The sequence below is a fragment of the Bombina bombina genome, chromosome 5 (genome assembly GCF_027579735.1).
Source record: "Bombina bombina isolate aBomBom1 chromosome 5, aBomBom1.pri, whole genome shotgun sequence".
In the NCBI taxonomy this organism is placed as follows: Eukaryota; Metazoa; Chordata; class Amphibia; order Anura; family Bombinatoridae; genus Bombina; species Bombina bombina.
Window position 1 is genome coordinate 869926364 of NC_069503.1, and position 24292 is coordinate 869950655.

Below are 24292 nucleotides of genomic sequence, written 5' to 3' on the forward strand. Positions count from 1 at the left end.
ACTGTATCCCTAATGGATAATATGTACCTTTGTCATTTGTTTGAGTGATTCCTATATTTAATGACAAAATGCAAAAAAGCCCTTCCAGCTCAGTTAATGGTTTATGTAGGGATATCAAATTGTACTTGTACAACTAATGCAATGACTTGATAACCAGAATTAAATATTGGATGACTTTCACATCAATTCAGAAAAAAAGCAATATTTTATTGATGCTTTATTATTAATGCTGCACTGTGACTATACAACAAAATTGAAAATATCAACATACCATTGTTATGATCCTGACATACATCACATAAGCTATTTGTACCTCTATGTAAAATAAAATAGTGCATTGGCAGTGGAGGAATGTGTTTATCTTATGAATGATGTACAAGCCTGAAAAGATATTCAGTAGTGTGACAAGTTGAATGTACATGGTCAGGGCATTGGTTATGGTTTTAATTTGATTAAAATGTCAATTAGTTGAGTTCTTATTAATATAAATCATAGGTAATTTTTTTCCCTCACCTATTTGCTGATAGAATCATTGAGCTGCTTGCACCTGCACTGCTTTGTTTGTCTGACTGAGAAGATTTGACAGCCACAGCATCATCAGCAATCTATGACATCACATTGGTGAAGCTTCCTGTTGCCTAGAAACAGGTGTACATACTATGCTGCAGCATGTTAGGCTGACATTACAATGGTGAGGATAATGAAGCTTTATGTTTATATTTAGAGATAGGCCTCTTTACTGCCTCAAGTTAGTTTGAACTATCAATATAGGGATACATGTAAAGTGAAAACTATGTGAAGGCATTAAAAGAAAACTGATTTATACAATAAATTGATGTACTATGAAGAAGTTCAAAATAAAAATCAGAGAAAACACAAGATTGGAAAAAGATGTGAGGGGTAGAAAGTGCCACATAGAATAAGGGTAGGAAAAGAGAGAAAATGTAGTAATAAGAAAAAAGAATAATTTCAGAAGGAGTAGTAGTTTTTAGCTCTTGAACGGTAGCTGTGTAAGCCATTTGCTTCCTCTGACTGAATTCTTGCCATACTAGGGTTTGCTATTAACAGGGGCGAAACAGGTCGCAATTGTGACTGGGCCCCCAAGGGTGGGGGCTCAGCTTAAATTTTTTATTTTAACAATAAAAAACGTTGACCTGCCACTGCCTGCACTGATATCATGTGAGTGTGACATGATGCTTCACTAGCGTCTCTGACTACAGGGGTTAGTGTTTCTGTGTGTGTGTATGTATGTGACTGTGTGTGTATTTATGCATGTGTGTGTATGTTTGTGGAACCAGCAAATTACAGACCTTGTTACTACAGCATGGGGGGGCGGGGTAAACAGTGTCAGTCTATACAGTACCACTATATACAGTACGGGGGGGCTGAACTATGTCACAGACTACTGTGGTCACTTTATAAAGTACTGGGGCAGTTAGGGTCAGGCCAGCCATCTCACCGGCAAATTACAGACTGTGTCACTGACTCACTATATATAGTACTGGTGGGTTAAACAGTTTCACTATACACAGTAATAGGGGGTCAGACCATCTCACGGACTGTGGGCACATGGTACCTCCTTTTGCAGACATACTCTGATTCACATTTTTTTTTCTGTGTTAAATGTAAAATAAATAAATAAATAAAAAAAAATGATATGTATCAAATTCACTTCTTTTTTTTGGGGGGTGGCCCTTCTTAGATTCTTGCACCTGGGCCCTGTGGTTTCTAGTTACGCCTCTGGCTATTAGTTCTGGTGGTATAACAAAGGGGCCTAAAGCATGAGACCAAAAGAGTATGAAGGGAGATTGTAATTTATAAGGTAGGGGATAAAAGTGATAGGGTCTGCATTTCTAAATATTTCTGATTGACCATGAAAGGGCTTTTTTTCTGTTATCTTGAATTTCACACATTAAGGGACAAATTACAAGTTATTTAATGCTCCCGCTCGAGCATTAATGGGACATGAAACCTAAATTTTTTTCTTTCATGATTTGGAAAGAGCATTTAATTTTAATTATTTTATTATCTCAAACCCCCAAGACCCACCGTTGGAAAGGTAATCGCCTAACCTTCCCAACAGTATAAGTCTTGGGGATCTTAAAAAAAAAAAGTTAAAAAAAATATATATATTTAAAAAAATAGAACATAAAAAACCCCTCAAATCAGCTTAGCATCCAGGTGGGAAAATGTTGGGTTTAATGTCCCTTTAACTGCACCAGAAGTAAGCTTTTTGCGTGCGTTAAGGTTGTGGTCGTATTACAAGTTGAAAGTAAACTGTTTTCGATCGTGCCCTAACCTGACGAGCGTAAGAAGCTGAACTTACAATATTGCACGCACAATAACCTATTACCCCATAGAATTCAATGGAGCAAAAAAAGTTGGGGAAAAACACCCTTCTCGCGCCCAAACCGCATTGCATATTCTCAAGTGTGCTAATCCAACATGAAAATATGAATATTTTACATTCCAATGTCCTTTAAATAGCAGAATATGTTCCATTTATTCATAAATACATATTTCTACATATATGTTATGGTATTTTAGGGCAATAGATATCTGTATGATTATATATATATATATATATATATATATATATATATATTTTATATATGTCTATATATGTACACATGTATTTATTGTGTTTATATGTGTATATATGTCTGTAAATAGATATATACACATATGTACACACAAACACACACACACACACACGCATATATATATATATATAAAATATATGTTTATACAGTTTATGCCTTTTTCCTCTTTAGAAATCGCCCAGCAGGGGGCGAGAAACGTGTTGAGGCAGTGATCTTGTGAGCCCGTGTGTGCAAACCTTGCTAGAGCAGAATCAGCTGTTGTCGGGTGTTGACGTCACACGCCGACTGGGTACATCAACAGTCTGTTTCCTGTGAGCGTGTGCTGGCTACATGTGGACTTGTTTTAACCAGGATATTTAAAAGATACCTTTATGTGAACTTTTATTTGCCATATATTGTGAGTACCTGGAAAATTATTGTGTTAATAAATATTGCATATTATAAACAATATTGCACTATCTGGCGCTCTATTTTTTCACAGATTGCGCTTTCCTTTTGGAGTGAAGTGTTTGGCGTTACAGCTGCAAGACAAGCAGCGTTTTTTGGAGTAGCTGCATCTGTGTTTTTTAAGGAGTATCCTGGGATTTCATCTATCAACAGTAAGACTGTTCACATTTTTTCCTTCAGGACTATATGTGCATTACGCTCATTGCTATATATCTGTAAATGGTTGCATTTACAATTGTTCACTTGTGGATGCAGCAACAATATTAGTATTTAATTAATTATTCTGACATATGTTCCAATATATATCATTCATTATATTTAGGATTAAGCAGATCACTGAGTGAGTTTTGCGCTGATTTTTTAGTTGTGTGTGTAGTAAAACAGGTCTGTTTGATTAAAACATTTTTGAAGAAATCCAGAGCATGCAAGCAGTTCTTTTTATATTATATATACAGTATCTCACAAAAGTGAGTACACCCCTCACATTTTTGTAAATATTTTATTATATTTTTTCATGCAACAACACTGAAGAAATGACACTTTGCTACAATGTAAAGTAGTGAGTGTACAGCCTGTATAACACTGTAAATTTGCTGTCCCGTCAAAACAACACACAGCCATTAACGTCTAAACTGTTGGCAACAAAAGTAAGTACACCCCTAAGTGGAAATGTCCAAATTGTGCGCAATAAGCCATTTTCCCTCCCCGGTGTCATGTGACTCGTTAGTGTTACAAGGTCTCAGGTGTGAATGGGAAGCAGGTGTGTTAAATTTGGTGTTATCACTCTCACACTCTCTCATACTGGTCACTGGAAGTTCAACATGGCACCTCATGGCAAAGAACTCTCTGAGGATCTGAAAAAAAGAATTGGTGCTCTACATAAAGATGGCCTAGACTATAAGAAGATTGCCAAGACCCTGAAACTGAGCTGCAGCACGGTGGACAAAACCATACAGCGGTTTCACAGGACAGGTTCCACTCAGAACAGGCCTCGCCATGGTCGACCAAAGAAGTTGAGTGCACATGCTCAGCGTCATATCCAGAGGTTGTCTTTGGGAAATAGACGTATGAGTGCTGCCAGCATTGCTGCAGAGGTTGAAGGGGTGGGGGGTCAGCCTGTCAGTGCTCAGACCATACGCTGCACACTGCATCAAATTGGTCTGCATGGCTGTCGTCTCAGAAGGGAGCCTCTTCTAAAGATGATGCACAAGAAAGCAAACAGTTTGCTGAAGACAAGCAGACTAAGGACACGGATTACTGGAACCATGTCCTCTGGTCCGATGAGACCAAGAAAAACTTAAAAAACAGTACAAACCCAGACTGGCTCAATCCATTGTAAAAGCGAGGAACTTTATTGAAAAACAACTCCATAGTAAAACTAAGGCCTATATGATTGTCGTTAAGATAGTCTACAAAAAGGCCTGCATCTTCCCTAGTACCCGCCCAAATGAAAATCAAATCGTCTATAAATCTCTTATAGACTCTGGTACATGATCTATATGGATTTTTATCTCCAAAAATGTGGTCAGTCTCCCATCAACCTAAAAATAGGTTGGCATATGATGAGGCAAATTTTGCCCCCATCGCCGTACCACACTTTTGGAGATAAAATTGTCCCTCAAAAGGAGAAAAATATATACGGTAGATAAATAGAGTATAAATTAAATGAATTATATATGTACAGGTATACAGGTATATAGTATTGTGTAATTGGTATAAAATTTGGTTATGTTTCATTAATTATGACTTTGACAGTTGATTCAGAATGAGGCTACCACCTGTTCTCAGAAGGTATATAAAAGGTAAATGAGGCTGTATGTGACTATGATTACAAGAGTATCATAAACACGTCAGTGACGTCACACGGCCCCAGGTCATAGCTTTGTTATGAATTTTTAATTTGTAGCAAGCGTTGCCTACTTGTTGATGGTGTGAATCATAGCGCTTTTAAATTGTTTTTCAATAAAGTTTCTCGCTTTTACAATGGATTGAGCCGGTCAGGGTTTGTACATCTTTTGTTTGCAATCATTGGAGATACCCATAGGGCTCAGCTGTTTGCTGGAGTGGAGGAGGGGACACAGCGGTGAGGATCGCCTTGGACTATAGGCCGGGGAAAAAAGGAGGAGGAGACATGGTGTCTACCGACAAGATTTGAACAAGCCGCATGTGGAGAAATAAAAGGGTCTCATTGAACGTATTCCCAGCAGTACCGTTAGTGCATTTTGGTGTTTACTTTACTTACAGTATATTATCGCTGCTAAAACCAAACAGTGGATTATGTCAGGTTGACGTTTATGCCTACAAGTGTACTAACCTGGGGTTTAACAGAGACTCTGTATATACTATACTGGTTTAACGACTTTTTCGCTGCTTGATTATCTTGGACCAAAAAAAACTTATTTGGTTCAGATGGTGTAAAGCGTGTGTGGTGGAAACCAGGTGAGGAGTACAAAGACAAGTGTGTCTTGCCTTCAGTCAAGCATGGTGTTGGGAGTGTCATGGTCTGGGCCTGCATGAGTGCTTTCGGCACTGGGGAGCTACAGTTCATTGAGGGAACCATGAATGCCAACATGTACTGTGACATACTAAAGCCGAGCATGATCCCCTCCCTTTGGAGACTGGGCCGCAGGGCAGTATTCCAACATGATAACGACCCCAAACACACCTCCAAGACGACCACTGCCTTGCTTAAGAAGCTAAGAGTAAAAGTGATTGACTGGCCAAGCATGTCTCCAGACCTAAACCCTATTGAGCATCTGTGGGGCATCCTCAAACGGAAGATGGGGGAGCGCAAGGTCTCTAACATTCACCAGCTCCGTAATGTCATCATGGAGGAGTGGAAGAGGACTCCAGTGGCAACCTGTGAAGCTCTGGTGAACTCCATGCCCAAGAAGTTTAAGGCAGTGCTGGAAAATAATGGTGGCCACACAAAATATTGACACTTTGGGCCCAATTTGGACATTTCCACTTAGGGGTGTACTCATTTTTGTTGCCAACGGTTTAGACATTAATGGCTGTGTGTTGAGTTATTTTGAGGGGACAGCAAATTTACACTGTTATACAGGTTGTACACTCACTACTTTACATTGTAGCAAAGTGTCATTTCTTCAGTGTTGTCACATGAAAAGATATAATAAAATATTTACAGAAATGTGAGGGGTGTACTCACTTTTGTGAGATACTGTATATACACATATAAACACAACACACACATATATATAAGCGTGTATATAAGTATACACACACACACACATATATACACACACACAGTCACACGCACACTTTGGAGCCCTTTACAATCAAATACCTTAAAAGTTGAAAAATCATTTTTAATCAATTTAATGTTCTTCACTTAGTCTAGATCAGTGATTTTTAACCTTTTTTTGCCTGGCACACTTTTTTACATTAAAAAATCCTGCGGCACACCACCATCCCAAAATTTTACAAAATCACACATTGTAGCCTAATACAGTGTATATTATATATATATATATATATATATATATATATATATATATATATATATATATATATATATATATATATATATATATATACATATACACACACACACACACACACACACACATACATATATACACACACACACTGTACTGTGCTGTCATGCCATGCCTCCTACCAGCTATACATGACATATTGATATTCATACACAAACAATCATAATGATTGTCTGTGAATGAATGTCAATATGTCATGGTTGTAAATGATGCCTGATGAGCCTGTCACATACCTCCCAATATTTAAAAATTTGAAAGAGGGACACCCCTGCTTGCTGGAACTGTTCTGGAGGAGGAGCAAAGCTGTGCCAGCATGCATGGGGGATTGAAGTGTTGCGGGTGTAGAGCCAGTACTAGACACGCGTTGTGGTGGGTGGGGGTTCCTTCCAAGTGTGAACACAGGTTGGGGGAGCAAGATGCCACTACGATGTTACCCTCATTCATCATCTCACTCAAAATAAAAAAATGGCCCAGAATAAAAAACAAGCAAAATTTTAAAAATATGTCACACTGTTGTCAGTCTGCCGCGGCACACCTGAGGATCTCTCACGGCACACTAGTTGAAAAACACTGGTCTAGATTACAAGTGGAGCTGTATTTAATTCCAAAGTTGGCAGATCTGAAGTATATGTTTTTTTATGAATTCATATGGTCTACTGTAATAAAAAATGTTTTATTTGAATATTACAAAAAGGTACTCTTGTTAAATTCAGTGTGTACAAAAGTTCAGCACAGCAGTGAGAAATAGCCCAGCAGTGCAAGGGTTAAGGTACAAACTACCTTAAAGGGACATGAAACCCAAATTTTTTCTTTCATGATTTTCAACAACTTTCTAATTTACTTCTATTATCTAATTTGCTTAAATCTCTTGATATACTTTGCTAAAAAGCATATCTAGATAGGCTCAGTAGCTGCTTATTGGCTGTTGCACATAGATGTCTCATGTGATTAGCTCACCCATGCACATTGCTATTTCTTCAACAAAGGATATCTAATGAATGAAGCAAATTACATAATAGAAGTAGGGTTGCCAGCTATGCTTCATAAAAATAACGAACGACCTATAGGTGATTGGATACAAGACGTGGCTGGGTTCACACAATGGGGTAGATACGCTGTAGCGTATCATGTCCTACAGACATCGCTGAATGCCAACAGCATAGGCTGTCGGCATAGAACTGCTTGTGCAATGCCGCCCACTGCAGATTCGCTGCCAATTGCCCGCTAGCAGGGGGTGTCAATCAGCCCGATCGTATAGGATCGAGCGGATTGAAGACCGCAGCCTTAGAGGCAGCAGACAAGTTATGGAGCAGCGGTCTTTAGACCACTGCTTCATAACTGCTGTTTCCGGCGAGCATAAAGGCTTGCGCGGAAACAAGAGGAAAAGGGCTATTCGTTCCTTGTTAAATCTACCCCAATGTCTTCACAAAAGCTCAACCTTAGGCCCCACCCTTGATCCCACCACATATATTTTTCACAACTAAGCAATCATTTTATCCCCTTGGTTGCCAGTAACATGTACAGAGCAGCGATGTGACCCGCTTGGCTGCTAGGGGTACATACCCAGCAATGATTGAACACCCCCATGGTTGCCTGCAACACATAGAATAGAAAATGCACAGTGTAACTTCTTTTTGAGCCATATTTCTAATGCATAAAGGCATATAAAGCCCTTTACATTTAGCTGATAGGAGCGGTAATGACTGCCCATAAAAGCAGGTATAGGTTATGTAAATTTTTGCTACCGCCCCCAGCCAATGGCAAAGTGGCTGGGCCCGTTAATTTTAATATTCTTATGTCATTTGTCTGCTTCCCATGCGCACTTGCTTTATAAGGTAATCGCATGCGTACTACTGTCAGAAACTTTCAGCGGTGGCCATATTTGGATTTCCTAATCATCGCAAACATATAATATTTAATATGCTCGTTAGTCTAGGGGCACTTTGTACACTTACCTAGAAGATCTTTCTAAAGTTTTTGCCGCTCCTTCCTTTGCAACATACGCTCTACCTGGAACTTTATCGCTATGGTGTGCCACTCCCTCCAGTGTTGACGTCATGATCTACGTGTCTGCCCTGCATCTGGCACTTGGATCATGACGCGCCACAGGAGAGAGGATAGAGGGGGGATGAGTCTGCGCATGTGTTGGCCAGAAAATCCTTTCAATGTGCATGCGGGCCGCATAACCGGGCCGCGGTATAGGGCCTGCATAATGAGTCTAACAATGGGTTTGTCACAATATTATTTTTTTAATCAAAATTAGAAGAAAAGGACATAAAACATTTAACAGGTACCAGTTACAAATACCTGTATTATATATAGAAGTTTTTAAAAAAAATACTGGACACTTAAAGGGATAGTAAACCCATTTTTTTATTAACAGATTTTACTGGACAGCCTGCTAAAATACTGGACTGTCCGGTTGAATACTGGACACCTGGCAACCCTAAATAGAAGTAAACTGGGATGTTGTTTAAAATTGTATTCTCTACTTGAATCATGAAAGAAATTTTTTGGGTTTAGTGTCCCTTTAAATCTAAGGGGTTAAATTAACTAAAAGAGTCGTAAATACTTCTAAATATATGCAATGTTATATATATTTCTTGTATTTTAGTGCACTTTAAAAAAAACTTTGACATCACTACTCCAGACCTGACAACTTAAAAATATTTAATAGTGATGTGTTCATTAATTTGTATATATGTTCACATCACAGGAAGTACAGCACAATAAAAGAAATCTACTATAATGCACAAATTAGACAAGGAAGTTGGTTTCTTATTCAAGCTGTTTCTTATTCGTGAAATTTTGTTTCTTATTCATGTAAGTTGGTTTCTTATTCAAATTTTTTGTCAGACTGCTTTAAAATAAAAAATAGGTTTTATTTAAATAATAATATGATTCATATAATGTAGTTACACAGAGGTGGAATCTCTATTTTTTTTTTTTTTATAATCTTTTTAATAGTTGCCGACAAGCAATACAATATTCACATTTGATATCATATATAACACTTGATTTAGTACATGTATGACAAAAGATAAACAGTTCATAGATCATCTAACAAAGTATTATACAATTTTAATCAGCATTTTTAGGGTTGGTTCCCTCAGAAGAATCTCTCTGAGGAAAGCACAAAAGAAAAAGAAAAATACAAAGTAGTTAAAACTTAGGAAAAAGGGAGAGAGAAAAAAAAAAAAAAAAAAAAAAAAAAGAGGAAAGGAGGGAAGACAACAGCCTTCCCTTTTCCTCCCCTCTCTTTGCTCTCCTTTCGCCATCTACTACTACTCTATATTCCCCGGACCTCATGCTTATATCTCAGAGACATTTGTTATCCATGTATGAGGAAATAGTTCTAATATAACCATTTCCGCGAAACTATTGGAGGATAGAAAGGGCCATAATATCTGTTTTTGTATAGATAGAGGGTAATACTTGATGATGCTGTACCAATTATATAAAAATTTCTTGATTCTTTTTTCTGAAGAATCTTGAAGATGATAAGATTCAAAACTTATCTGTTCTTGAATGGTCTGCATAACCTCAGAGACAGCAGGTCCTCTACTCGCTTTCCAATTTTTTAATATACTCTGTCTTACTGCCATTATCGTAATATTAAGTGGATATACCCAGCTATTATTTTGGTCGCTGGAAGTAGTCCTTAATAAGATAATTTCCTGAAATGTGAGAGAGACAGTCAACTGATGAATAGTGTTAAACCAATATCTACCTTTGACCACAGCTGGCTTATCTTAGGGCAAGCCCAAAACATATGAAATAAATCTGCTTTCAAATATGAACATCTTGGGCATCCTGAAGATCTAGTTTCATAGAATCTAGCCAGTTTAGCAGGATATAAATAATAGTTGTTTATAAGCTTCATATGGGATTCCTTCCAACTTGATGGAATTTTACATTTGTCTAGAATATTAAAACTCTGCCTAATTTTATCCTGATCTATATCTGGAATGGTAGGGATCCAAAAATTACAGATCCTATCAATGAAACCTTGCGTTTGTTTTGAAAGCATAATATCATATATTAGTGAGATTGATGTAATCCCTGCCGTAAATCTCTGTATTAAGGTCCTGATATCGGACCACGCAATAGCCAAGGGAAACCTCCATTGCTGCGCATTGACAAAATGCCTTAGCTGAAAAAAAGCAAATAAATCAGTTCTGGGTAAACTATATCGTAAAAATAAAGTTTCTCCTGGCAAAACTCGACCATCTGGCCCTAGTGCTTGATAGATCCAGCTTAAACCTCTCTCTGCCCATATCCTAAAGGCTTTTTGGTTAATACCCGGGGAAAATAATGGATTACCCTGAATAGGGAGAAATTCTGAAAAAGTAAAATCTACCTCTAGTCTTTTACAAAATTTATGCCAGGCCAAGAATACGTTCTTAAATGTCAGAAGTGAAATGACATTAGCTGGTAGCTGGCGCGGATTACAATTTAGTATAGCTAGTAATTCGAAAGGATATATCAAAAAAGCTTCCTCTTCAAAAGTAGAATATATATTTGTTTTCGCCATCCAGTCAATTGCAATTTTTACTAATGCCGCAATATTATATAAATTAATATCTGGAAATGCAAGGCCTCCTGCCTCAGCCTTCTGCATTAACCTTGATAAAGAAATACGCGTTTTTTTATTTTGCCAAATAAACTGCGAGAAATAGCGATATACTTTCTTTAGATCGCTACTAGATAGAAGCAAGGGAAGATTTTGTGACGGATATAATAGGCGTGGAAAAACAATAGTTTTAATTAATTTAACTCTAGCCATTAAAGACAGAGGAAAAAGAGGTCCATAATTGTAGGTCTGACTTAATTTTTTTAAATAAAGGCCTATAATTATAAAAGTACCAGTGTTTAGGATTTTTGTGTAGCATCAGTCCCAGGTATTTAATAGTATCTACTTCTTTAAAGACCTTACTAGAAATCCTAGGTGATGTCTTCCCTATGATCAACAATTCACTTTTTTCCAGTATTAACTCTGTACCCTGAGAAAGAACCAAATTCTTCCAATAATTGGATCAAGTTAGGGATAGATTGTTGCAAATTTTCTAAAAAGAGTAAGATATCATCTGCATATAATAAGATATTTAAGCGATATGGACCTATTAAAATCCCTGTTAAACAATTCCTTACCCGGATCGCGAATGGCTCTAGCGCTAAATTAAACAATAGCGGTGATAATGGGCAACCTTGCCGCGTACCTCGCTGTAGTATTATCTTAGGGGAGACAGTCCCATTAACCAGTATATGTGATATAAGTTTTGAATATAATCTTCGAATAAATTGCGCAAAGTTCCCTACAATACCGAATTTTCCCATTGAAACAAATAAGTGCTCCCATACTATAGAGTCGAACGCTTTGGCCGCGTCCAAAGTTAAGACCGCCATATCATACCCTCTATTTCTCTTAAGCTCTTGCTCATAATTCCAGGCATAATCAAGACAAGTCGTTAATTTTCTTATGTTCTTACATGAGTTTCTATTGCACATGAACCCAGTCTGATCTGGATGAATAAGTTTCTGTATACAAAATGAGAATCTATTAGCTAAGATAATAGTTAGAATCTTGTAATCAGAGTTTAGGACCGATATTGGTCTATATGATGCAGGATCCTCTGCATCTTTGCCCTTTTTTAATATAAGAGAGATATTAGCCCGTGAAAAATAGGTTGAAATCGGATTATCTACCGTATAATACCTATTAAATAGATTCTCTAATACTGGCCATAAATCCTCCTTTAAGCATTTATAGAATTCTGATGGAAAGCCATCTGGGCCCGGTGCTTTATTTGGTTTCAATTTATCAATAGCTAAACCAATTTCATCTCTTGTTATAGGTTCATTTAACCTGGAAAGATCTTCAACCTGAATCTCAGGGGTCAAGATTTTTGACCAACACAAATCTTGTTTATCTGGGTTAATTTTAACTGCGGAATAAAGATGCTGATAATAGGAAGCAAATATTTTACAGATGTCCGTAGTATCAGAATATCTAATCCCTTTATCTTTAATGGCCGATATAAGATTTTTTTTCTTCCTGCATTTAATAAGATTAGCAAGATGTTTTGCCGAACATCCGTGAATCCCTTTATAATAGCGATTTATTCTTATTTCCTCTAACAGGGATTTTTGTTTTAAATAGAGATCTCGTTCTTTTCTAGCAATCACATAATTGTCCCAATTTTGCTGTGAAGAAACACTCTGAACCTGTGAATATGCGATCTTTACATTATTTGCCAATAAAACTTCTCTAGCTTTAATCTTCTTTCCGCGTATAATTAAAAAAGCCATAATCTCACCCCTAAGAACCACTTTAGCAGCCTCCCAGAAAATTTCAATTTTATTTCTATATTCTATATTATTCCGTCCATACTCTTGCCATTTTATTTTTAACCATGCTTGAAATCTAGGATCAGAGCATAGAAAGCGAGGAAAACAAAATACTAACTTCTGTGATCTACCCTTATTCCCTAAGGAAAGAGTTAATTAAATTATTGCGTGGTCCGATATCATGATCTCACGGATCTCTGTCCTTGTTTGCCATATAGAAAGAGATTCAGCGACTAAAAACAAATCAATCCTAGAAAATGTTCTATGGGCTCTTGATTCACATGTATATTTTAAGCTATCCGGGTTTTGAGTTCGCCAGATGTCTGTCAATTTTAATTTATGACAGAATTTCTGAAAATATTTTGCACTATGTTTATTAGCTACTATATTTTTATGCGAGAATCGATCTATTGATGGATCTAAGGTCATATTAAAATCTCCACATAAAATTAAATTTTGGCTTTTAAATGGATATACTCTATTTTGGATTTCCCCCCAAAATTCTACTGACAATCTATTAGGCGCATAAATATTGCAGATTACAAATTTTGTAGCTTTTACATATAAATAAGTACAATAAATCTAGCTTGATTATCAATATCTATCGTAATTATCTTATAGTCTAAATATTTACTTAATAAAACAACTACACCACATTTTTTATTTGTGGCTTTAGAAGAAATTACTAAAGCCACAAATCTCTTTATACAACAACTGGATATACAAACTGGAAAAAAGGGCATATGTTGGCACCAATACAAATATTATGTTATCTTCAAAGGGTTAATGACCATTGGACCACTGATTTCACTATGAATATATACAGGGTAGGTCCCCCTTCATGACATGCAATTGTTTTTAGCCTGGCCCAATGGCGTTTTGGGCACAAAAATTGATGCCAACACTAGCATTGGTGCTGCAATTGTTTTTAGCCTGGCCCAATGGTGTTTTGGGCACAGAAATTCATGCCAACACTAGCATTGGTGCTGTAATTACCATTTTTGAATAAGTAACTGATATTTTCCAAGGGTTAATAACCATTGGGCCACTGATTTCACTATGAATATATACAGGGTAGATCCCCCTCCATGACATGCAATTGTTTTTAGCCTGGCCCAATGGTGTTTTGGGCACAGAAATTGATGCCAACCCTGGCATAGGTGCTCTAATTCTTATATTAGAATAAGTAACTGATATTTTCAAATGGTTAATAACCATTGGGCCACTGATTTCACTATGAATATATACAGGGAAGATCCCCCTCCATGACATGCAATTGTTTTTAGCCTGGCCCAATGGTGTTTTGGGCACAGAAATTGATGCCAACACTGGCATAGGTGCTGTAATTACCATTTTTGAATAACTGAAAATTTGAAAAGAACAAGAGAGGCGCCTGTGTGTATCGGTAATAATATAATATGTTCACCATGTATGATCCCTAATCAGGGTACTCACATTTGTGAAGAGCACTCAGACAGTGCTATTAGGAACAGACTGGATATTTAACAGCGAACCAGCTCACTGATTAGCCTGGATATAGAAACGAGATATCATCAGAGTCTGGAGAGAGAAAACAGACAGGCCGTCTGTGTGTACCAGTAGTATAACCAGGTAGGGTCAGTGTATATATCCCTAATCAGGGTACTCACATTTGTGAAGAGCACTCAGACAGTGCTATTAGGAACAGACTGGATATTTAACAGCGAACCAGCTCACTGATTAGCCTGGATATAGGAACGAGATATCATCAGAGTCTGGAGAGAGAAAACAGACAGGCCGTCTGTGTGTACCAGTAGTATAACCAGGTAGGGTCAGTGTATATATCCCTAGTCAGGGTACTCACATTTATGAAGAGCACTCAGACAGTGCTATCAGAGGCAGACTGGATATTCAACAGTGACCCAGTTCACTGGACCTATCAATAGCAGGAACCCAGATACGCTCGAGTCACTGATTTCACTATGAATATATACAGGGTAGATCCCCTTCCATGACATGCAATTGTGTTTAGCCTGGCCCAATGGTGTTTTGGGCACAGATAATGATGCCAACCTAAAATAGGTGCTCTAATTCTCATTTTTGAATAAGTAACTGATATTTTTAAAGGGTTAATAACCATCGGGCCACTGATTTCACTATGAATATTGAAAATATGTTACTTATTCAAAAATGGTAATTACAGCACCAATGCCAGTGTTGACATCAATTTCTGTGCCCAAAACACCATTGGGCTAGGCTAAAAACAAATGCATGTCATGGAGGGGGCTCTACCCTGTATATATTTATAGTGAAATCAGTGGCCCAATGGTTATTACTCTTTGAAAATATATGTTACTTATTCAAAAATGGTAATTACAGCACCAATGCCAGTGTTGGCATCAATTTCTGTACCCAAAACACCATTGGGCCAGGCTAAAAACAATTGCGTAAAAAATCAAAGCAGAGTAGCAGCAAACAAATGCAGCAACGTTTCGGTATTACTACCTTAGTCGAGCTTGACTAAGGTAGTAATACCGAAACGTTGCTGCATTTGTTGTTGTGTTAAACAATAAATCCTTTGTTTGCTGCTACTCTGCTTTGATTTTTTATCTACTGTTCAGAGTTTGGAGTGGAGCTCTAGAGTGGCGTGCATGGGGCCGTTGTGTGCTGGATTAAGGACTTGCTGTTTTCTAAAAACAATTGCATGTCATGGAGGGGAATCTACCCTGTATATGTTCATAGTGAAATCAGTGGCCCAATGGTTATTAACCCTTTGAAAATATATGTTACTTATTCAAAAATAATAATTACAGCACCAATGCCAGTGTTGGCATGAATTTCTGTGCCCAAAACACCATTGGGCCAGGCTAAAAACAATTGCATGTCATGGAGGGGGATCTACCCTGTATATATTCATAGTGAAATCAGTCACCCAATGGTTATTAACCCTTTACAAAATATATGTTACTTATTAAAAAATGAGAAGTACAGCACCTATGCCGGGGTGGCATCAATTTATGTGCCCAAAACACCATTGGGCCAGGCTAAAAACAATTGCATGTCATGGACAGGGATCTACTCTGTATATATTAATAGTTAAATCAGTGGTCGAATGGTTATTAACCCTTCAAAAATATCAGTTACTTATTCAAAAATGAGAAGTACAGCACCTATGCCAGGGTTGGCATCAATTTCTGTGCCAAAAACACCATTGGGCCAGGCTAAAAACAATTGCATGTCATGGACAGGGATCTACTCTGTATATATTAATAGTTAAATCAGTGGTCGAATGGTTATTAACCCTTCAAAAATATCAGTTACTTATTCAAAAATGAGAAGTACAGCACCTATGCCAGGGTTGGCATCAATTTCTGTGCCAAAAACACCATTGGGCCAGGCTAAAAACAATTGCATGTCATGGAGGGGGATCTACCCTGTATATATTCATAGTGAAATCAGTGGCCCAATGGTTATTAACCCTTTGAAAATATCCGTTACTTATTCAAAAATGGTAATTACAGCACCAATGCTAGCGTTGGCATGAATTTCTGTGCCCAAAACACCATTGGGCCAGGCTAAAAACAATTGCATGTCATGGAGGGGGATCTACCCTGTAAATATTCATAGTGAAGTCAGTGGCCCAATTGTTATTAACCCTTTGAAAATATCAGTTATTTATTAAAAAAATGAGCATTAGAGCACCTATGCCAGGGTTGGCATCAATTTATGTGCCCAAAACGCTGTTGGGCCAGGCTAAAAACAATGGCATGTCATGAAGGGGGATCTACCCTGTATATATTCATAGTGAAATCAGTGCCCAATGGTCATTAACCCTTTCAAAATATCAGTTACTTATTCAAATAGTTACTTATTCAAAATAGTAATATTGGTATTGGTGCCAACGTATGACCTTTTTTTCCAGTTTGTATATCCAATTGTTGTATAAAGGGATTCCACCTCTGTGTAACTACATTACATGAATTATTATTTAAATAAAACTATATTTTTAAAGTCAATTTAAAGCAGTCAGACAAAAAAAAATGAATAAGAAACTTCCATGAATAAGAAACAGAATTTCACGAATAAGAAACAGCTTGAATAAGAACCCAACTTCCTTGTCGTCTATCTATTAATATAATGTTAAAAAACAACCAAATATTTCGTGTGATTTCTCTCATCAAACACTAAGTTGGGACTCAACAAAATAAATTTAAATATAGGACACACCATTAAATTTAAAATCTATAAGAACGTAATCTCTATAGTTACTGTGTAAATTTGCTCACGTTCCGCTCTTATCTGTGAGAAACGAGGAATGAGCAGCAAGCGGCGGACGCAGCAGGTTGGAGCAGGATGCAGGGGGCGTGGATCTGCACAGGGAAGCCCCAGCGCTCAATGGAATTCCGAATGCTGGCCTGGGAGAGCTCGCGAGCTTTGGCTCAAACCATCGCCGCCGCTTCCCTCGCGAGAGCACCGGGTCGCCATTCGCCGTGACGTCACTGTGTATTGTTGTGAGGGGGAACGGGAGCATCCCAGAACTGTCAGCTGCAGAGTGCCGCTGCTGCATGCATTGTTGAGGTAGGCGGGGTACCGAGGCCGCTAGCTTAGAACGCACTGCCATTGTCCCCGCTTCAGCCCTCGGGTACCCGTGGAAACCCCACGTCATAAGAACCATCAATGAGATGCAAACATGAAAGACAAGAGGAAGAAGAAGGACCGCACCTGGGCCGAGGCTGCCCGCCTGGTAGGTGCCACTGTTTTACGACTATGTGCGGGGCTTTGTTGTCATTTGAGTTATTGCTGTTGTGAGCACAGATCTCTTATATCTTGAGGGAGAGAGCTGCTTTCACATTCTCAGTTTGCACCTACATACTACTCATTCATTGTCAGTGCATCCTGCCTACATGTACATACCACTCACCCCACAACTCACTCATTATGTGTACAAACTGCTCGCAGTGACAGAACACAATTTACATTGTTTGTATGTATACTAGATGTATGTCACATCACACAACTAACTCAGTGTTTGTACAAACAGATTGCATACATATTGCACAGAACTCAGATTTATTGTATGCACACAACACAACATATACGCATGATGTATTGCAGATATGTAAACAGTACCTTTAATGTATGTAAACACAATGGCTGTATGTACATACCAACACCTTTCATGTTTGTAAATGTACTATCTACATGTGCAGCATAATGCCTGCATGCATATAAACACCTTGCATGTAAATAAACACACTCCCTGCATGTACACATCACAAAACCTTGCACATATTGCCTCCATGCAAACATTACATGCATGTAAGCACACTGCCTACATGCACACATTACACCTTGTGTGTATGTACACACACTGCCTGCATGTGCACATCCCACCTTTCATTTATATATACACACTGTATGCATGTTCTCATCACGCATTGCATGCACGTAAGCACATTGCCTTCGTGCATACATCACAACACCTTGCATGTATTTAAACACACTGCCTGCATGTGCATATCACAACACCTTGCATGTATGTAAACACACTGCCTGCATGTGCATATCGCAACACCTTGCATGCATGTAAACACACTGCCTGCATGTGCTTATCCCAACACCTTGCAGGCATGTAAACACACTACCTGCTTGAGCATTCCACGTCTTGCATGTATGTAAACACACACTACCTGCATGTGCATATCACAACACCTTGCATGTATGTAAACACACTGCCTGCATGTGCATATCACAGCACCTTGCATGTATGTAAACACACTGCCTGCATGTGCATATCACAACACTTTGCATGTATGTAAACACGCTGCCTGCATGTACATGCCACAACACCTTGCATGTATGTAAACATGCTGCCTTAATGTGCATATCACAACACCATGCATGTATGTAAACACACTGCCTGCATGTGCATATCACAACACTTTGCATGTATGTAAACACGCTGCCTGCATGTACATGCCACAACACCTTGCATGTATGTAAACACACTGCCTGCATGTGCATATCACAACACCTTGCATGTATGTAAACACACTGCCTGCATGTGCATATCACAACACTTTGCATGTATGTAAACATGCTGCCTTAATGTGCATATCACAACACCATGCATGTATGTAAACACGCTGCCTTCATGTGCACACCATACCTTGCATTTATATATACACATTGTATGCATGTGCATATCACACCTTGCATGCATGTATGTAAACACACTGTGTGCATGTACACATCACAAGACTTTACATGTATGAAACACATTGCCTGCATGCTCATATCCCCTTTCATTTATACTGCGCACATAAGAAATCCTTGCATGTATGTAAAGTCACTGTCTACATTTACATATTACGACACACTGCATGCATGTACACCTCACAACACCTTGCAGGTATATACACTCAAGACAACACTTTGACTATATGTATGCATAGCAACTATGGATTTATACAAACAACTACGTGCACATTCACCCTAACATTTTGGTCTGTACATATGGTGTGTATGTGCAGAATGAATATGTATAACACATTGCAGGTATGTGTGCACATACTGTCTGTATATATACATGCATCCTGTATGTATACTTCTCAACACACTCCTCACAGAGTGTACATGTGGGCAGCTTATGTACATCTATGGGCAATGTGTTGTGGAGGTTGTACAAAACGATGCTTGTAGGTGTACACATGGTAACCGCATAATATAGTCCAGAGAACATTGCTCATTTATTTACCCACCATTCTAATTGCTCTACATTTTGTGAGCACATGCAGTATGAAGGTAGGCACATATATACACAGCAGTACTAATTGTATGCACATACTCACTGCCTACGTGCCACACTCATCATGTGCGTGTTTATACACTCGCCATTCTCACTACCTCATTGCATGTACATGTAGACATGCTTCCTAAGTGCACATTTCACAACTCTTCCTTTGCACAACAGAGCACAACTTACGTACTGCTTGCACAATTGTGTTCCCTGTCTTTGCCTTCATACATATCAGTTCACACATTAGGTACATACACACCTGTCTGTGACAAGTACATATTAATGCATACAAATGTCTGCTTACAGGTAAATGTTGCATTTAATCACATTTCCATACACCTTAAAGGGCCATAATATTAAAAATAATGACATGCTCTTATTTGTTAGAGCATGTAATTTTAAGGCTATCGACCCAGAACTGCTGTGTGTTTTACCCCCGGCCAGAGCTACTGATTGGATCAGTGGCAGTTCCCACTCAGGACCAGCAGTGCTCTGTGAGTCCCGAGCTGTACTTCTTCTGTGCTTCTAACTTTACGGGGGTCAAGGTAGATTTGATTTATATCCAAATCAATTTAAATCACTAGTCAGTAGGACCCAATTTAAATCATATCTCAATAATAAAAATCTTTAATTAAGTAAATAATAGGTTTCACTTTTATTTTTACTGCTTGGCCCTCCCTCCTCACAATTAGGTCCTTGTGCAGATCTATTCTACTTCAATCGTCTATCTTCTATTCATTGAGCTTTTTGAAACTTAATAAGGGGTTGTTTCTGTGTACATAGAATTGTAGGGAAACAATGAGATTGAAAAGACAGTCAAGTCAAAATTAAACTTTCATGATGCAGATAGAGCATGCAATTATAAACAACGTTCCATTGTACCTCTATTATCTAATTTGCTTTGTTCTCTTGGTGTCCATTTTTGAAAAGCATGTTTCAATTGAAGGTCTATTTCTCAACTTTTTCTCAACTTTGTATATTTATTTTGTTACATTTTTGCTTTGAAGAAGAGGCATAATATTTCTGCAGACACAAATTCACAGTTTTGAGAGCTACAAAACCAAGATTATGTGATAATATCTTCTAGACAGAAAAAATGCCAAAAATAATCTTACGGAAAAATCTGGTAGAGCATGATGTGTGAATGGATTAATAGAATTAATTTACCAAAAACAAATTAAAGTGATGGTAAACTTCTCTGTTGGTACACAACATATTCGGATTCTGTAATAGCATATTTATTAAACCGCCTTATTTTTTTTAACTTTTTATATGCAATTTTATTATATTTTCAACTTATTTACAAACCGTTATAACGCTGCATCGCTCCGCCCCTTATATTTTCTTCACTGAAGACACTAGATGCGTACCTTGTTTCCCCCCTCTCTGCACGTCAGAGAATTTGCGCGCTCCCGACCCTGCTATTTTCCACGCATGCGCATTGGGTTTGTAATATTGAAAATATCAGTAAGTCTTAAAATATTTTATTTTTATACAATTTTCATATTTACCAGAACCGAAAATTGATAGTGATGGGGTGTTATTTTTTAATCTCAAATCGTGTGGAAGCGCATGCGTACCCAAAACATGCACGTGCAAATTCGTCAGAGAATTCTAAAGGCTCCTGATTGGATGCGCGTCTTGAAAGTAAAATGACATTGTGCAGGCGCATAGCCGGTAGCATAGAAGATAGCCTGTCTGGCGATAGGCTTGCTTATTGGTCCAACTTAATAAACATTGGTTATTACGTCACAGGGGGCTGGAGATGTATCTCAGAAGATGAACGGATAAATACAAGTATTCAAAGCTTTTTTAATATATTGCATTAGATGTAATTTGGTGTGTGTCAGTAAGGTAATCTATTCTGTTAATTGATATTATCGCTACATATGGAGTTTACCATCACTTTAAACACCTCAGCTATGAATATACAACCTCATTGTACATAATGAAAAAATGATCCTCATTTCAGGATGAATAACCTTCTGATTATAATGTATCTTAAATAGTAAACTATCTTTAGCTGGATCTTTTCTCAAAAAGCATTTCATTTAAATAAAATCGTATTTAAGTAAAAAAAAATCTGATTTTTTTAATAAAAATTTCCAATTTAAAAAATAAAATAAGTCATTACTTTTTATCCACCCGGGGGGGGTGGGGGTTAAAAACACAGTAGTGCAGTGGGTGATAGTCTTAAAAATGTCATTTATTTTTATTTATTTATTTACTTATAAAATATTTTACCAGGAAGGATACATTGAGATCTCTCTTTCAAGTATGTCCTGGGGCCACAAAACATTGCATTGTTACAATAGGGTACAGTACAATACAGAAACAATAATAATACATAATATATGCAAAATTTAACATAGAACAGGTAGGAAATGTATAATCAACCATGACAGGTGCATTCTGTTTTGAGATATGTTTAGAGGGATCTCTTAAAGGATTTTAGGCTTGGGAAAGGTTTGAAAGTGTGCGGGAGGTCGTTCCATAATTGTGGTGCTCTGTAGGAAAAGGAGGATCGAGCTGCTTTCTTTTTGTATTGTGTATAGTCTTAAAATGCCATGCCTTTATTAATTAATTTACTTTTTAATGGCACAGTTTGGAAATTGTACACTTTGTGGCCGGACTGTTATTTGACGGACATTTGTGTGATGGATAATATACTGGCTATGTAGGCAGTGCACAATCTGTTTATGTGCACTGCTCCACCACAGAAGCGCAGTCCGGTTTACAGGTGACATCACTTGGGCATGCGTAGTGGAGGAAAACTGCATATACCTATATGCAGTTTTCATTTGCAATCATCACCCAGGTGACCCGGGAGAACAAGAAAAACATAACAAAATTCAAAACAATCGTTCTCGAAGATTATTATGTGGATTATACACGGGTACCTCTCAAAAGTTTTATTATAACTTTCTGCACGCATGTATTGTGTTGACTGGTTCTTTAATTTGTAGACTTCATTGTAAACTTTGATACATGACTATAAAATATAGATATGCGCGCACACTCACACAAACTGAAGAGGGTGCTTGAACCTGTGAAGTTCAGCACAAGATAAAGGTAGCATGGTTGTCTATCCCTGTGTGTGTGTGTGTGTGTGTTTATGTATGTATGTGTCTATCGCATACTATGTGTATGTAAAACAGTCCTTTATAATTAATGGATAAATATAATCTTTATTATTTAGATAAGGGATAATCTAGTCAGAAATAAACATTTATGATTCTGATAGAGCAGACAATTTTAAGCACATTTCTAATTTACTCCTATTATCAATTTTTCTTTGTTCTCTTGGTATCTTTATTTAAAAAAGCTGGAAAGTAATTTTAGGAGCCAGCCCATTTTTGGCTCTGCACCAGGGTAGCGCTTGCTGATTGGAAAGCTACATTTAGCAACCAATCAGCAAGTGCTACCCAGGTGCTGAACGAAAAATTGGCCAGCTTCTAAGCTTAGATTCCTGCTTTTTTAAATGAAGATACCAAGAGAATGAAGAAAAATGTATAATAGGAGTAAATTAGAAATTTGCTTAAAATTGCATGCTCTATCTGAATCACAAACGTTTATTTTTGACTATACTATCCCTTTAACATTTGTTTTAACGCACAAATAGCCAAGCTGTGTTTTTTTGGAGTTATGTGGAAAAATCTAGAATGTTGGGAGCCAGAAATAAAGTTCTAGCCTTGGTTTGCTGACCTAAGGGATTTAATAAGATGTTACATGTGCATAATCTGATTTCTGTTGCTTGAGGCTAGAAGAGTTAGAATACTCACTCACACTTTCACAAAGTGGCCAGGACAAGAATGATAAAATGTATACATTTTCTGCAAAATTTGTAGTCCGTTTCAGATTTTAGATGAAGAAATGAGGGGGGTGGGGGGTATTTTTTCCACAATGTACTTTGCCTAGCCAGGTTTTTAAAAAGCCAGTAAACCTAGCAAATAATGTTATATAATTCTGCACATAGTGCAGAATTATATAACATTAGCTTAGCGCCAGGTTTCTAAAGTAAATTGTTAGATAGATATTTAGCAAAGAAAACAGAACGCCGCTCCTGGCTCTACTGAGCGGGTCTGTTTTCTCTTGCTAAGCGCATCGCGGACACGCTGTATAGTCACAGCACGCCCGATCGTGCTATTAAAATCAATGTAGCCCGATCTGGTAGCGGGAGCGAGCTACATTAAGTTTAAATAGCGCGATTGGGCCGGCCGTGATTAGACAGCGTGCCCAGATGCGCTTAGGAGAAGAAAACAGACCCGCTCAGTAGAGCCAGGAGCGGCGTTCTGTTTTCTTTGCTAAATATCTATCTAACAATTTGCTTTAGAAACCTGGCGCTAAGCTAATGTTATATAATTCTTCACTATGTGCAGAATTATATAACATTATTTGCTAGGTTTACTGGCCCTTTAAGGTACAGTAAAGTTGTAATGTAATTTGCCTTTTTTTTTCTTTTTTCTTCTGCTTAGTTAAAAACTTTGTAATTTACTTATTTATTTTTCTGTAATTTACCTATGAGCATTGGGAAAAAAAACATAAAAAAATATCACCAATTTGGGCATATTTCCTTGAAAACATTTGCCTTCCATGTC

General features: G+C 37.7%; 1 protein-coding gene across 1 annotated transcript in view; it reads left to right on the top strand.

The window, feature by feature from the left end:
• Nucleotides 1-17395: 17395 nt before the first annotated feature.
• ASXL3 (ASXL transcriptional regulator 3) overlaps nt 17396-24292 on the top strand; it is a 539404-nt gene continuing 532507 nt past the window's right edge. Inside the window, exon 1 of the mRNA XM_053715008.1 lies at nt 17396-17639. Within this exon, the coding sequence (XP_053570983.1) occupies nt 17586-17639 (54 nt within the window). The 5' untranslated portion in view covers nt 17396-17585. The remainder of the gene's footprint in view (nt 17640-24292) is intronic.